The 17,083-nt window shown below is 38.3% G+C and overlaps 1 protein-coding gene across 7 annotated transcripts; it reads right to left on the bottom strand.

Moving 5' to 3' along the window:
- Nucleotides 1-387: 387 nt before the first annotated feature.
- Nucleotides 388-16,201, bottom strand: LOC103464476 (alpha-1,3-galactosyltransferase 2). 7 transcript variants are annotated; one of them, XM_008408602.2, is made up of 7 exons: nucleotides 16,118-16,135; nucleotides 8,219-8,298; nucleotides 7,704-7,787; nucleotides 7,176-7,265; nucleotides 6,698-6,793; nucleotides 3,099-3,236; nucleotides 388-1,094 (listed from the first exon to the last, which is right to left on the bottom strand). In XM_008408602.2, coding segments are annotated over exons 3-7 (1,011 nt in total). In that variant the 5' UTR covers nucleotides 7,706-7,787; nucleotides 8,219-8,298; nucleotides 16,118-16,135; the 3' UTR covers nucleotides 388-409. The 7 variants fall into 7 exon arrangements, with proteins under 7 accessions (XP_008406824.2, XP_008406825.2, XP_081463165.1 ...); XM_008408603.2 differs by lacking the exon at nucleotides 8,219-8,298 and having other exon boundaries at nucleotides 16,118-16,201; XM_081607039.1 differs by lacking the exons at nucleotides 8,219-8,298; nucleotides 16,118-16,135 and adding an exon at nucleotides 15,506-15,622.
- Between the last annotated feature and the right edge of the window lie 882 nt (nucleotides 16,202-17,083).

Here is a 17,083-nt window from a genome sequence, read left to right as displayed (position 1 = left end):
GGAAATTAAAATGCAAAAAATTGTAAACTTTTTTTTTCTAGAAAATTTCTGAGATCTCAAATTTTCTTTTTTTCTTGCAAAAAAAAATAAATTCTGAAACTCAAAAATTTCTGAATTTTAATGAAAACATTTCTGAGATTATTCCCAACATATAATTTTTTCTAACAAATTTTTGATTTTTCCAAGAATTTACCTGAAAATTTATGAGATTGTTCTCAAAATTTCAGTTTTTTGTAGCATCTTTTTTTTAATTTTTTTTTTACTTTTTACGCTCATTAATTGCCACGTTATTTCTAGACAATTTCTGAGATTATTCTCATAATTTGAGTTTTTTTTGGTGAAAACATACTCCTTTTTTGACTATAATTACAGCCAACTGCAACCATGCAAAATAAAGTAGAGCTTTAATCTATGACGTCCTCAGGTTATAGTAGTCTTTGGATGCCCACAGCAGCCGGTACACCTGTATGTCGCTCCTGTAGCCGATGCTGGTGTCCCAGCAGTACTCTGGAGAGAGAACCCTGCTGGGCTTGTGAAGCCAAAAGTACCTGTTCAAATGACTCTCGTCGTGCCACAAGGCCTCCACTTCGTTCTCCTTATCCGCTATGATGCTGCGGTAGCAGGCCTCCGTCAGCGCCTTCATGCTCTTCCAGGAGCCTCCAAAGACGGCAGCGTGGTAGTAGAAATCCCCAGTTTTCATGAACGCCTTGGATTTCGGGTTGCGGTCGTAGGTGAACAGCATCCTTGGGAGGTGATAGTAGTGGGCGTGAAGCAGAGCCACCGAGTCTCCCAGAGCTTCGGGGCCAAATCTGCCGGTGAACACCTGATCGACATCGAAGCAGAAGACGTGCGTGGCGTGGTGGCGGATATCCGACTCGATGACGTCTGATATCGCCTTCATCCTCATCATGGAGATGTCCTGCCACCGCGTGTGTCTCTCCACTTCGATTACTTTCAGGTGCCGATTGGGGGCGAGATTGATGTTCGGCACTAACTCAGGCGAGTCCGTAAACACGTAGTATGTCACGGGCAAACTCGACATGAAGTGTTGCTCTGATGAGTTCAGGAAAGCCTCCAGGTAGGCATCCAGGTACCTGCGGAAACAAGATGTCAGCATTTATCTTCCTGTGGTGGAAACCAGGATGTGATCTAACATTAGGACTGGGTAATCAATAATATTGCCATAGACATGGGAATATTATGTCTCATATGGATCAATATCCATATGATGTCACACTCCTGGGAATTTTGCAGCTGACAGCCATCTTAGTAGGTATTCAGTTGCTGTGGAGTTGCTATGACAACAGTGTAAAAAAAGCCACTGTCAGCTGCGATTTTATGAATAATTATGGATTTGCTCCATTTTGTCAGACAGACTAAGACTGAAAAGTCAGAGAAGTTTCCCACTGGTGAACAATGACCATTTAAACCGTGTGCAAAAACGTGTTGGTAGAAATTCATTATTAATGTGTTTAGGAGCCTGATGATTAAATTAAATTTAGTATTTTTGCTTGTTTGCGTGTTTGTAATTATTATTACACTGTATTTTTATTTCTGTCTGTTTTTCTTCAACCGTAACGTCATTTCACACCTGCACATGTTTAGAACTGTAACCTGACTGTGCAATTAAATAGATTCTGAGAAAGAGAAACTTAATCCATCAATAGAAGTACACATGCAATATTTTGACAATAAGGATAAAAGGGACAGCCCCACCCTTCTCCCTGTTTGTGCCACTAGAGCGGATCACTGCTTGTTCAGACTTGTTGAACTCCGATCAGCCACTCAACCTCTTATGGCAAGTCAAGCTAGTTTGGTAGCATCAATCAACTGAGGACGGTGTTTTTCAAACGACCAGGGAGCGTTGTGGGGGCTTAAAAAGTCAGAGGGAAGATGAGGCAAAAAATGAAAAAAAAAAAAAATAAATCACATAAATGTTTAAATCTTAATTTTTACATCATATTTTATGTTATTCAATCAGTTTTTAAAACTGTTTTTAAAGTTAAAATAATTGATTTAAATGTTATTTCATTTTCTGATGGAAAAGTTACTGGCAAGAAAAGAAACCGTCCAGCTGTGGAGAACACTGCTGCAAAAAACCAGAAGAACTGTGGGAATAAAATTAAGTTTTATATTTCATCCATCCATTTTCTTTACACCCTTGTCCCTCAGTGAGGTCGGGAGGTGCTGGTGCCTATCTCCAGCTAACGTTCCGGGCGAGAGGCGGGGTCACCCTGGACAGGTCGCCAGTCTGTCGCAGGGCAACACAGAGACACACAACCATGCACACACACACTCACACCTAGGGACAATTTGGAGAGACCAATTAACCTGACAGTCATGTTTTTGGACTGTGGGAGGAAACCGGAGTACCCGGAGAAAACCCACGCATGCACAGGGAGAACATGCAAACTCCATGCAGAAAGACCGGGGCCAGGAATCAAACCCAGAACCTTCTTGCTGCAAGGCAGCAGCTCTACCAACTGCGCCACTGTGCAGCCTGCCAAGTTTTATGTTATTAAAATAAAATATTGCATATTTACACATAATCAAAAGAGGAGATTGTGACAAAAATTTGTAGCATCTGGTAATAAAGTCATATTATCTGACAATAAAATTTTCCGCCATCTAAAATCGGCATTCGGCAGCATTGTATGAATGAATATGATAATTATTGGTTGTATTAATTATTATTTTGTGGCTTTTTCTGTGGGTTTGCAAAGTACGTCCCCAGCTCTTTTGGAAGCCCTGAACTCGCTGGCTCTTTAGTTGCCTAGCAACTCACTCACTCTTTGGTTACCTAGCAACAACCTGTGGAGTAACTTGCGCAGCGATAGTTTAAGATTTTCTCACAATGTCTCGTAACTGCTTAAAAATAAAAAAAATAACGGCGTGGAGTGAAAGGAGAAAATAAGTACAACAGCTGGAGAGGAAGCTGCGGATCAAACGGGAAAGGTTGTTCAACCAGTGTGGAAGTATTTCAAATATTTAGAACAAAACAACTAATCAATAATTGTCAATATTGACTGATATGAAACTGATATAACCGATATGTGTTTTGTTGTTCAGCCCTACCTAACATTCATTTGAAAACCAACCTGCCGACTGCAAAAACAGTCAAGGCGACAGAAGATCCTTTGTTTCTGTGTATCTGGTCGTAATGACTGGGATTAAACATTCCCTCCCAGATGATGGGAGCGTTCCAGGAAGTGCATGTTTGCACATCATTTCGAGACCTGAAACAAAGGAGGAAGTTGAAGTTTATACCAAAAAAAAAAAAAGAAATAGTGCATGGTGAGTTTATGCCTCTTTTAATAGGAATGCAATTTACAAGTAAAAGCAGCTCAAGGCTCACAGGTCCTGTAGGGACCCTCGATCCAACCTTTTGTCGGCCGACCTCCGGGGCCTCCCTCCCTCCCCCTGCTGGAACGTTACCTTACCAGGGGCACGAAGTCGGTTCGCAGACTAAGTCCCAGCTCGGAGCCGAGAGGGGGCCGGCCGGTCCTCCGGGGCCGGTCGGGGCCTGCCCCACTCCGGTGTGGCAGACCTGAGCCCCCCTCTCCCTCCGTTCCTCCCTCCCGGTTCTCTCCCGGACTGCATGTCGTCCAATCAGAAAAAGGCGTTGAAAGCTGAGCACACCAATCGTCCAATCAGAAAAAGGCGTTGAAAGCTGAGCACACCAATCGTCTGAAAGCCGCGTTCGTCAAAGCGCTGCAACAGGAGCAAGAGATAGAGCAGCGCATTATCCAGCAGGTGTCCTCCCCGGTCTCCCACAGTACCTCGTCATCCACCTGCTCTTTGCAAACTGCTTCTAGTCTAGGGCTCTTTTAGGGCTCTTTGTTTAGGGCTCTTTGCAAACTGCTTCTAGTCTTTTGCCATTGGGTGTTGGGTTGGATTTGATTGGACGCAATGTTTGGATGTTTCTCATTGTCGAGAAAAGTCGAGCTCATCCCACTTCCCCATGCTGGAGATTTTAGTTTAATAGTAATAATAAATAAAATTACCTTAAAATTAATGACATAGGTGACATCAAGACCCAACAGTAGAGTCAGACGGTAATAAAATGAATCTGCTTGTGTGTGTTGTTATTGTGTCCTGCAAACTTTGCTTTAATTCTAATTTTTCTATTTAATTTAAATAGAAAAAAGTCATAAAAAATCATAGTCAGGCAGAGAGAGAGTCATGAAACAGGAAGAGCTGGTTTCCTTAATAAAGAGGAAGTTTCTATCTTGCATCAGTCTAAAAATAATTCAGACCATTCCTTATTTTAAAGCATTAAAGGTTTTTAAAGAATAAAATCTAAACATTTTGAGAGATTGGATAAAACCCACAGTAAAATACTTAAAATAATGACTTATAATTATGCCAATAATTAATATTGGTTTAACCAGTGGTTGATGTTGGTTTGATTATAAGAATATTTACACTTACTCTTACACTTGTGGAAGTACTTAAAGGTAAAACAAGTAACTGTAACATGGTATAAAATAATTAGAATAATGGATTATTCTTGGTTTCTTGTCAGAAATGTCTGTAAGAACTCACATTATGATTATAATAAGAGTAACTAATAAGTTATGGTTATTATAACATTATAAATGAATGTTAAATCAAAGAAACTAAAAGGTTATAAATGTGATTTTGACATTGAACTTGAAAAGGTGTAAAATGTTGTAACTGTAATTAAAGGTCACTGATGTTGTGTTGAAGGTAGATGGTAGGTGAAAGGTCAGGGGAAAAGGGGAACTGATGGGAGAGCGGAGATGACCAAGGCCTTATTGCTAGAACTTCAACTTTTCTAAGAAAAGAGAACAGACATCAGGACATAACTTCTCCAAGGTGATGGATATGAGATCATCTGTCCAAGCAGTCAGCCAATGAGACCGGCACAGCAACAAAGCTAGCCAATGTAAACGCACCAAAAGAGTGGATAAACCCTTTATAAGGTGGGTGCAAAAGAGGAATCTTTGGTTGGATCCTTCAGGCAGCTTCGAGCCAAGACGGAGATGGACAAAGAACTCTGCAGCTGAAGAAGAGCCGGGGCCACAGAGCCGGAGACTGTTCTGCACATGGGGACCAACCCGTTAGCCCCGCAACATGTGGCTTCAAATCGCACTTCTCTCAACAGCTGGGTTTAGACCCCCAAAGACAAAGACCAAGGCAAAGATGAAGATAAAGACAAAGATAAAGACAAAGGCAAAGAACAAAGGCAAAGAGGAAGAACTGGTGTGTTCCTTCCGTGGGACCAGGAAGATCGTGAGACGAGGAGAAGGGAGCTACAGAGCTGCAAGACAAGAAGCTGAGGACCGCTACGCGCATGAGGAAGTCACCCTGAGGCCCGAGACCTGCCGCTCTAAGTCAGTACTCTTCCTGTACTGGGAACCTCCTGCTGCTGCAACACCTTCTTCATCTTCAGGCCAGTTCTGGGGTTCAAAATGCCAAACTCCGTCCGTCTCTCTCAAAGTTTCCCTTTTTTAGTTCTCAGTGTCAGCATTAGGGAAAGATAGGCTAGATTATTGATTTTACTTATTTGATTATTTCTGCTACTGAATTAAGCTGTACTGACCCTTGCAAAATTGCCTTACTAATAAAATAATTAGCATTTAAGAAAATCTAAAAGATGTTGTGGACATTCAATTAATGAGTCGCCTTAAAGTTCTTTGATGGTTGTAAAATAGCTATGAAGTTTGATTCTGGGAGGAAAAAGTAGAAATGTTTTATAGGTTGCTTTTAGCCAAAACTAAAACAACACCCTTGGGACTCGCCCGAGTCACTAAAATCAACCTGGTTCAGTAACAAGTGCAAGTTGTAATAAAGAGAAAGAGCGACCGTTAACAGGTGTGCTCTGTGAAACTAGCTTATTGCAGGCTGCTCAATCTAGCTAATTCACAGGGTGAAGAAGGGTGGGACATCTGGAGGGGGAGGTCGTTAGAAACCAGGCTAGTCTTTCTCGATGCCAGCTTAAACAGAGTTTACTCCGTTCTGTACAGGGTAAAATCCCATCAGATTTAGAAAACTCAAATTACCCGTTACATGGAGAGCTGGCTGCACATCTCCCTCCTCTGAGAAGGGGAAGTAGAGTGAGAGAGAAGGGGGGGGAGGTGTTGCGCAATAACATCATTTTAGGCTACTTTCTGTACAGCGGAGCTGCTGTTTGAACGTCACTAGATAACTTACCAAGCTCATGAAGTGTTCAAATGTTTTTCTGAAGGCCTCAAGATAACTTTTTGGTGTTTTTGGTGTTCACTGCCAACTGAGCAGTCAAACTAAATATCTACACTCCAAAAGGGCCAAATATCTTTCAAAAAATATAATGTACTCAACATATGTATTTAATGTTACATGCATAGTTATTAATTTAGCTTCTTCAATTGGTATTCTACACACAAATTGCCTACTACTGTAATTACATTTCTTAATAAAATAAGTTTCACAAGATCTGACCTTCAATTTCAATTTAATGTTTATGTTAATCGAATTTTGTTAATCTAAATGCAAGTCTTGCACTACTCACAACATGAACACATTTAAAGCAACACACAGAAAACCACCTAAAATTACAACTTGTGCAAGTCATTTAGGCAGCAGCAAGTAATGACTGCAGATTAACTTGGTGGTGAGAAACTGCAGATTAAGACTTCATGAGAAATGATTGTTTCTCATGAAGTCTGTTGCATGCAGAACTTAGTCGTCTTACCACAGGTCGAGGCTTGAGTCTGCACTGTTACCTGAGGTCAGCATCTCTACACTTTCCAAAGTGCATTTGTCCATTGGAATGAGTCCAATTAAGAATCTAAAATCAGAGAAAACTTTTTTACTTTAAATTTTGAACTGATGCATTATAGACTCTAAAAACCAGTGTGAGATTACATGCTGTTAGCTGATGTGCTTAAGATGGGAGTTCTTAGTTTACATTGAGTCTGAATCTGATCTCTTTGGCTTGATTGGTGAAAATCCAGTCTAGGATTTTAATCTTACCTTTAGGTATGTGATGCAAAACAAGAGCAAAATTGTGTCAATGAAACCATGTTTACCTTCAGGTGATATATTTGTGACTCACAACGTTTGAGTTGTTAGTCTGCAGTACAGACCTGACAGATTAGTGAGGTCTGGTCGTAATGACTGGGATTAAACATTCCCTCCCATTTTAATGCCAGGATCTTTTAATGACTCACCGAACGGATGGAGGTGTAAAGAACATGATGGACGTTGCAATTGGAAATAAAAACAGGAATTTCCAAATTGTCTTTGACCTCTGAATGCTCCTGTGGGGAGAAAAGATGTTAAAGCCCCAGACGGCGTCAAAAACCCCAAAAACAAATGAACAGTGGATATAAAAAGTTTACACGCCTCCGTTTATGTGCCAGGCTTTTGTAATAAAAAAAAAAAAAGACAATTAAAACGACTTTTTTTCACTTTTAAAATTCATCTGTTTGAGGGAAAAACACAGAAAATGCTGCAGAAACTCAGCTGGTTAAGTCAGGATGCGTTTTAAATCATCTTTCGGTTCAATTTCAGGATGTAGTCTTCTTAACTGGGAGTCTATCGTCTGGATTTAATGGTATTTGCAAAACATCTGCAAATATATCAGATTGAACTTGATTGATTTTGTAAAGATCTCAGATTGTCTGATTGTTTTGCAGCGGCACTCTAACTGGGATCAGTAGACTTTGTTATATGTTTTAAGGTAGACATTTACCCACATTGTTGGTTGTTTGTTGACTTCAGGAAAGAAAACAGACTGTAGGCTGAAGGTGATGGCAACCGTGGATTATGGCACAAAAATGCTGGAAGAGAAATATTTTATGAGATCTGAACGTTATTCAATATTTCTAACAGAAAAAAAGGTTCACAAATTTATCCTGGATTTACAAAGATGATTAATTTAATATGAAAAATAATGAATAATAATACCAACACATTTTTATCAATTTACGTTTTCAGTTTGTAAGTGTCTGACATGGTTTAAAAGAGGAAAAAATCCCATTTAAACTCTGTTAGGATATTTTCAGGTTACAACACAGAAAAGAGCCGTGGAAGAAATCGTAGCTGTTGTGACAAAAACAAAACAATCTTTTCATGTAGAGACATCTGAGTGGTTTGGATGGTTGACCCTGTGGTGTGCATTGTTGGCTTAAAAAGGTTTTCTTTGAAGAAGTACAACTCAATTCACGGAAAGACATGAAAGGAAATGTTGAGTGAAGGTTCTGAGAAATACCTCAGTTGGAGAAGAGCATCATGGGTAATGCACAGACTGTACTAATTGCCTTGTGTGCCTGTTTTACTTCTGGTTCTTCTCTAAACAACCCGACATTGAAAGAGAAAATGTTCATTGAAATGAATACTGCAGAAATTATACACTGTAGAACATTTGAAAGTGGTTTAACTTGAAACTGAAATTCCACCTGCCTGGAAAATGTAGTTTAAGTTTTAACTCAGAAATTACAGTTCATGAAGTTGATTTAACAAAAGACAAACTGTCTAAATATTATTTTAAGTTCGTTAATCTTGAATTGTGAGTTTTAACTTACTGCTGCAATTTAAACCAAATAATTATTTCACAATATGCAACAAAAGGAATTGCCTTCACCTATTTCTCTATTATTTTCACTCACATTACCAAGCTAAAATAAATACTTATTTTACTTTAGAATAACTCAAATTCTTGTTTCAAATTGAATTAACAAAATTTCTGATCTGATGATTAATTTTATTAAACATCACAATGAATTTTGCTAAAAACATTTAAAGTGAAGGGGATGTTATCCTCAAGGTTTAAAATAAACATTTGCCTTAATAACATATAGACTCAGATCAATGTAACGCACTTCCATCTCAGGATGCAAAAACAAGCCGCTAAGCATTCTGGGAAATAGTTCCCACTCCTGTCTTTTTTTTCTTTCAATTTTTTTAGGTGCCAACACAAAAACTCTAGTTTATTCAACTCTTGGAGGTTTGAAAAAATTAATAAGAAGTTAACACAACTTACTACTTTTAGGTTTATCTTTCACAAACTCATATCCAGGTTCAAAATCTAAAACTAGCTAAATTTATGTCTTAAAGAGTAAAAGACAGTAGACACATCTATGTAAATGCGGCTCAAATGTTTGACAGTGGATGTGCAAATGACCTGATGCAAATAGGTTTTTTCCCCTAGGTCCTCTTTAGATTATAAAAACAACATAATTATTCAAATTCATGCATCACATTTATGTACTTTATGCAGGGCTGCAGAGACTGAAATGGTAAGAAACCCTCCTGCGTTATAACGTCGCTAGACAAAAAGAACAATTTGCAAAGATTGTCAAAAATACCTGAGATTGGACAGAACACCCCAAACCCCTAAATTAGAAGAATTAACAGTAAGATAATGTCTCAGTGCGGTGAAGGAATAAATATCGACCCGTTATGTTGTGTGTGAAAATGAGCAGCAGTCACAAAAAGGGAAACTTCATGAGCCTCAGATCAATGCGTCTCCATGGTGACGGGGCCTTGAGAAAGTTTGGGTGTGTGTGAGAGCTCTGAGAGTTAAACTCTATTTACTTATTAAATAGTTACTCAGTAACTTTCTGACTTTACTTTCTGTAAAGTCAAAGTTTTCTTCTTTACAGCTTAATGTCGAACATAATCACTTTAACATTAATGGAGAAGATGCCTTTCTTATTGGAAATAAGTTTATTATAAGAATACAGGGAGATTTGATATTAGGATGATGCAACCCCAGGCTGTATGGGTTATATAAATGACAAGTCAAAATTGTAGATAACTGGAGGGCTGAATGCTAAAAATATCAATAATGAATTCATATTGAACAATGATATCAATGATGCGATTGCTAATGTATAAGATGTAGCAATTGGTAGGATGGGAAGCAGAAAGTGACTCAGATGAGTGGTGAGAAAAAGGGAAGTTGTTCAGGACAAAGTGCTGGAGACTCTTTCACAACAGTTTCAACTCCTAAAAAAGGAGAATTTTCCAGTAAAGAGGGATGACTTGAATACGAGAAGTCACATAGGGATTCTTCCAAACCACATAAATCAGAAGCACTCGCTTATATTCGGGAGGTTTTGTGCTTCTAGGACATTTTTCATGTTCACATCGGGAGAAAGAATCATGGAGACCATCAAGGTTTTCAGAGAAGAACTGAACCTCCACCAGACGGAAGAACTGATTTACTCTCGGGACCACTGCTTCACGCTGTTTTTTTTTTTTTTTTTTGTTGGATCCAAGAACTTTCACAAGTTGAAGGACTTTTCAGTTAGATTCTTGGGGCTACATCTGGATCAACCCAGGAAAGGGCTTTCCATGAGTCTCTCTCTCTCTGAGTCTCCTTAGAAATATTCAAAATCTCCAAAGTTTTAGAGTGACAGAGTGAGTACGTGATGGGTTCGGTCACTTCCTCTGGTTCTGCAGCTCTTTCCTGTGGGATTTGGACTTCCTTGACAGCAGAAACTACGGCGTTTAGTGATTATCTTTTTCCTGTTTTCTCTGAATTTCTTACTGCGTTGTCTGCAAATGACTGCGTTGCAAATCTTACTGGAATTTGTGGAAATTTGATCATTGAGATTGTCACCTTTAAGAGTTCATCGTGATGGCAAATGCTGGTTGCTGTGCTCAACAAAATTGTCAGAGGGTTTTATCGGTTTTCATGAAAGTACATGCTCCAGATTTTATGTAGCAAATCATCATAACTTTGTGCATAACTAAAAAATCTTGATAACAGAGCCTACATTTTAACTGAACTTTGTAGCAATGCCGCAGAGCCTCAATGAACATCAGTTTTCCAAGTTTTGTTACTCCCAGCTGGATTTAGTTCTGATTTCATCCCGCTGCATGATGCTGACACTGAACGCTATAACTTACTCATCCTTCCACAAAGCATGTGGCAAACAAAGAAAATGGGTGCTTTCTTCTAAAAATAGCTTTCAGTTTTTCTAGTGAGGTAAACAGTCCAAATTCAAGACATAGACTAATTCGATACCTGTTGTGTCAAGGAAGAATTTTTGATTTGACCTAAAAAAAAGTCGAAAATATTAGATTGCATTTATGATATCTATTTTTATGAGCAGAGTTGAATCACAAATCAGATGAAAAATTAAATACGGTTAATTTTTCGTCTTAAAACAGTGCAGTTTGAGCGAAAAGTCAAGCTCAGGATCTGATCTGAAAGTGTGTCAGACTTCCACAAAATCACAAACGACTTATCGCACCGTTTTTAGTCATCCTGAAACTAGTTTTGAATTTGATGATGAAAGGTGGGACAGTAAAACAGATTTGATGTCAGTGGGACAGTCTGGCACTCAAAGGCACCAAGCTGCCTTAAGAATTCAGGTTCAAATGAAAATCATGAGAAATAATGACAAAAGCTGCAAAGATGTGACAAATTAATGCATGTGTCGCCTGCTGCATTTGTCCTGCTTCAAAAAGAATTTACTCTGGACAAAAGTTGAAAGTAATACGCAACTTAATGTGAAGATGTTCTGCAGATTTTGACTATTTTCCGTCTGACTGTTTGAAATGGGACATTTTAAAGCCACAGTGACTTTCAAATTCCACTGTGGCTTTTGAAAGTTTCTCAAGCCACACATTGGCTTAGCAGACAGTCCATTTATAAAACCAGCGTTAAATGTTATAAAGTGCAAAACCTAGTTGACAAAAACGACATCCAAAAGGCTGGACAAACCATTTCCAAAATAAAAGCAGCATATTTACATTTCGTGTGCAGAATTAAAATAACTTGCCATACTTTTCTGCAAAACCATTTAGTATGATGACAAGTTGCTTAATCTATTTTTTTCTTTTTTGTTATCGCCGCTAACTTTGGTGCACACCAGAGGATGTTGAAACAGCTTCTCAACCTGAGAAAAAACGTCAGTCATTTTCAAAAAAATTTTTTTTTTCTAAATAAAAGCAGTGAATTTTGCGTGCAGAATTAAAATTACTTGCCACATTTTTCTGAAAAATCACTTAAATTCTCTTTAAATATGTCATTGTCGGTTTTTCTATTTTGTTTCTTTTGGAGTATTTATTTTTATCTTAGTCTAAACCAGTCTATCGTAAGTGTGACTGTATCTTTCTTTGCTCCGCAGGAAGTAAGACTATAGCGAACATTAAAATGATCGGCGGTGTAATCTGGATTATATCAAAACAAGTTATGTTCGGACTTAAATCAAATTGGGAATCTGAGAATAAGACTTCAAAACGATTGCTCAAGGCTGCTCTACTTTTCAAAGAAAATGCCGATTTTGAATAGGCAACAGTTTATTCAGTATGCAACAACTGTCAGATTCCTGTGAAATATATTTTAAACTATATACCACAAATGCACAATTTTGTTTCGAACCCCCACCCCAATAAACAACATCGAAGTTTGACGAAATTGTAAATTAAGAAAAATCAGACGTGTGTGAATACTTTTACAGTGTAAATACTGCGCGCTTTGTTTTCATACATTTTGACGTGAGTCTAAAACTTTTTCTAACACCCCACAAATAGGGAAAAAATAAAAAATAAAAAAATACGCCCCGCCAAGTTTGTTTTCTATAGATTGATTTTTCTGATTAATAACTTAATTTTTGCGCTAAATGATGGACAGACAAATTAGGGTCATGAAAAACAATACTTCAAGAATGAGTCCTACACAACATTTTAAAATGAAATTTAAAAAAAGTAGCCTACCTGCAGGTTTCTTTTGTTAATCCAAACGCTTCGCCTTAAACGCCGCGGCGCATACAGCTCCACAGTATGTCTAGAAGCAGGTTGTCTGTACAATATTCTAATTTGCATGTCACTCCCTTTTCAAGGAGGCCATTACTTCGAAAAAGGGATTGGCTTCAGACACCGGCGCATACTGAGAACAGTAGGATTTTAGTGAGAATCACTTCAGTGATTAATTAGCCTCTTTGGCTAAATCTGGCATATTTACGCAATTCATGTTGATTAATATGCATTGTCCTCTTTATTTTTCAAAAGTATTATTATTATTATTATTATTATTATTATTATTATTATTATTATAAAATGAATGTATTATTATACCATATAATAAGTTTATATATAATTAATTACAATTTTATTAATTAATTATCAAATTGTATAATAATAATAATAATAATAATAATAATAATAATAATAATACACGTAAATTTACTACAAAGGTGCATCATTTTCTGTAGGTTTGTCGACGCACTGATGGCCTATTCCAGTCAAAGGTTTTACTATTTATAACAGACTCTGTTTTCGCCTTAAAAAGAGAAAAAAAAACCCCGACAAGCCTGAAGTATCACTACATCCTGAAAGAATCAGATAATGACCAACAACCTGCATGCTGACGGAAAATTACTTGGCATTGCTTTGTTGTGTGTGTGTGTGTGTTGGGGGGGTGGGGGGGGGGGGGGTAGAACAGAAGCAACGGATTTTCGTGGCCGTTTATAGTTACTCAGAAGCGTAAAGAAAACGTGTTTACATTTTAACATGAACAGCAGGTTTCTGTTTTCATGCTCGTCTTTTGTCAGTGAATCAAGAAGTTAAGCCCATCTTGACAAAGAGGACCATCGCTTCTTTCCCGTCATTGTGGTGTTTCATATCTGTGTCAGAAAAAGCAACATTTACTTATACCTCATCATGACATTTTTATATCCTTATACAGGAAAGTTTTTTTTATTATTGACATCGGCACTTTGACTTGTATACAGTAAGCAGATAGGTGGAAAACAGTTAGACTACCCAAAATTATGCATAATTGCGGAATGTCAGAATAATAAGGAAAAGATGGATGTTTTGGTATCACTTTATTTCAAAGAGTGTGCAGAAAACCTACGTGACAAAACATGAACAAGAATGTTCTTGACTGTTCGGTAATGGCACTTTCAATTCGAAGTCGCATTAAAAGTTGCATTAAAAGTCCATTAAAAGTGTCAATATTGCGTTAGAAGTTTCATTATTTTCTGAGTGACTGTCATAATCTTTCATGAAGACTCCTTCGTGTTTATACCAGTGTCATGTCATTCTTAAGCAGACCCCTTCAAATAAAATGTTACCAATGTTTTTCCTTTAAATCCATAACGTTGCCATTTCAGGATGGTTAATTTGAGTGACTTTTAGGCTAGTTCACACCAGTGCCCAACCGAATGACCCAATTCCGACGTTTTGTCAAATCGAATATTTTGGGCGTGGTTATTCACGCCCAAAATAACCACTGTTTGAGATTTAAAGCTCAAACAGCTTTTAATCTGTTTGAGATTTAAAGCTCAAACAGTCAGGCTAATAATTTAGGCAATTATGCTATTAGGCTGGCTTGTATGTAATCTCCTGTATAAACTGCAAATGACCTGAAAGTGTCCCGCATGCGCGGTAAAGGACGCAATTACGTCACACATAGAGAGCGTGCTCAGTGTTTGCGGAAGTAAACGTGGATTGCTAACGATGGAGCATAGCTCCCGATTTTTAAGTTGTTGTCCGACCGCAGTTAGCACGTCAACAACTTAATCCTCATTACTGCCCGCCATGATTGTTATTTTTTATTTCCTCTTGTGCGTTTCAGGACGCAGAATAGTGACGTTTGTCGAGTATCAGTGACGTTCAGGACCTGGCCGTCGGATACGCATCGGATATCCTGGCCTGGGTCGCATTCGAAAAAAGAGGCACACTGTCATTAATTATATTTAAGGCAATACCGCAAGCACTTCGCTTTCTTTTGTAGCATAATATAAAAAATAAAGTTAGTAAAAGAGTTGTTGATTGACTGACTCATACTTTGAAAGTGTTACATGCAAGAATTAAAACCGTACTGGTGAAAAAGTGTCTTTATCCACAATGAAACAGTCATATTAAGGCGAAGCCATTTGTCGGATTAAAAGCACCATTAAAAAATAACCTTTAACAGTATAAATAACATGTCTTGCTAACTACGATTTAAAGGGGAAGTATTCAGTGTTTTAAAATCACAGTGCCATTTTATAGTACAATCAACTTTCAGTTGTTGCAAAGAAATTTGACTTTGTTATTTAACACCTTGAAATTGGGCCTGTCTCTTTAAGAAAGCATAGAAGCATCTCGAAGGCGGCGTTCGGTCCTCCCAGGATTTTTGCATAGCTGAATGGTTGCCATGGAGATAAAACATGCACGAAAGAATCAAACCAGCACTGATTCTGCATGATTTTGATGCGGGAACAACAATGTCAGAAGATTTAAAGCTCAAACAGTCGATATTATATTGCACTGCCTCTTTAATCTCGTATTTGACCCATGGCAGAAAAAGGATATTTTAAAAGGCAATTTTGTAGTCAGAGGAGTTGAAGGTACATCAAGTGGCGAAAGCGGAAGCGCTCAGTGAACACACGCCTCTGAGCTTTCGCAACTGATGAAAAATGATAGTCATGTAATAGTTTAGATGCGATCTATGTTCGAGAGGTTTTAGTTATTCTATTTAGTTCTTCTGCTAAAACTGTCCTTCAGATATCAGAGGGGAACACAACACTGACTTAAAGGGTGCAGTGAAAAATACCTCTAGAGCAGGGGTGCCCAAACTTTGAGAGCAAGATCTACTTTTTCTCTCACCAGCCGCCTGAGATCTACCTCATGACACAAAGACATAAAAATTGCTAATTAAACTCTATTGACTTATTTTATATGTGAATATACATCAGTTATAGCAGAAATAATAAAGTGACAGAAAACCTAATCCAGTTTCTTCCTCAGTGACATTCGGACACTGGGAGCAGCTTACTGGTTTCTGGTTACTGGTTTCTCAGTCAGAAGCTGGTTGCAAACCTGAGACCATGGTGTCAGTCAGTCATGGTAGATCTGAAATTTGTTTTGATGACCTCAATATGAAAAACTACATACTGATGGGAAGAAACACAAAGCCTAATAAAGGTGAAGGCAAATCTTCTGAAGTCGGGATATAATCAATTTCACATAATTATCGCGGTAGACTTTGTTAAAACGTAATGAAATATATTTGTCCCATTTGATGTTTGTTGTGACGTATGCTCACAAACGAGGTAATCAGTCCAAGTTTGTCACGTTCAGAAACTACAGCAGGTGTAATGAGCCACAGCAAAGGTAAACAAAGGTAAAACAACCCGAAAAGAGATCAACTCAAAACCACTCCTACCTTTTTACCCTCTCTCTCCGTGTGTCGTTTAAGCACACCCTTTGCCGTGGCAACCGCCTGCGCCCCGCAAGCCGAGCAAAGATTACATTAAAAACACAACATTCAGTCCGTTAGGATATCAGGTTTCCAAGCTTGACATTTATTTCTCGATTATTAATAAGCCTCTCATGAACACAGCAGTGGTTGCGTAGCTAATTTAAACTCCTGCTCTGCTGTCAGTCGGTCTTTGAGTCGCCTTTTTATCTTTTTTTTTTGTTAATGGAACCGAAACGCACTGAATTGCACCTTGTTGAAACAATAACTACTGAGATTATCAATTTTAACACGTTTCGTTGACTTTTTATATTTTTAAATGAAGCTACAAACGTTTAGGATCTTAGTGTGACCAGCAGGTGGAAATCTTTTTTAAAAGTAACAAGATGCACCCGAACACAGATTTAGCAGTGCACAATATTTTATTTAACAATTCTTTAAAATATTTCTTTTTAAAAACGAGGCTTCAGGCCTACTACTTGGTCCCTGGAACACACAAGGGGAAAAAAAGGACAAGTTAAATTATTCAAAACATGCAAAAGAAATTAGTAAAACATAACAAAAACAAATTAGTAACTTCAATCACAAAAACAAAACTAAAAGAAAACAATGGAACAAATCGTCATCCACTTCCAAATGCCCTTCTATGGGGCCAGAGGAGTAACGTCCCGCCTACACAGCCGGTCCAATCCGCAACAGGTTTAGTTGAGGGCGGTCCAAACAAACAACGGCAAGACAAGACAAGACAACAGAGTGTCCAAAGCGCTGCAGCTCCAAACAATCAGTTGCCTGAAACAGAAAACCCATTAACGGTGGATCCAGATAAAACAAATCAAAAGCTAGATAGCAGGTAGCTTACCCGGGGGTGGAAACACAGCCCAACCCGGGAGGAAGCGGGTCAGCAGGTGAGGACCAGACGGAAGCCGCACGTCA

This window comes from Poecilia reticulata, chromosome 5 (assembly GCF_904066995.2).
Source record: "Poecilia reticulata chromosome 5, P_reticulata-male-v2, whole genome shotgun sequence".
Classification (NCBI taxonomy): Eukaryota; Metazoa; Chordata; class Actinopteri; order Cyprinodontiformes; family Poeciliidae; genus Poecilia; species Poecilia reticulata.
The sequence above is the reverse complement of the archived record's forward strand: the minus strand, read 5'-3'. Positions and strand labels throughout refer to the sequence as shown.

Coding starts and splice junctions, on each gene's coding strand:
- LOC103464476 (XM_008408603.2), bottom strand. Junction 6,794..7,175: donor TTTACACCTCCATCCGTTCG/GTGAGTCATTAA, acceptor CTCTGATTTTAG/ATTCTTAATTGGACTCATTC. Junction 1,095..3,098: donor ACTGTTTTTGCAGTCGGCAG/GTTGGTTTTCAA, acceptor TTGTTTCCGCAG/GTACCTGGATGCCTACCTGG.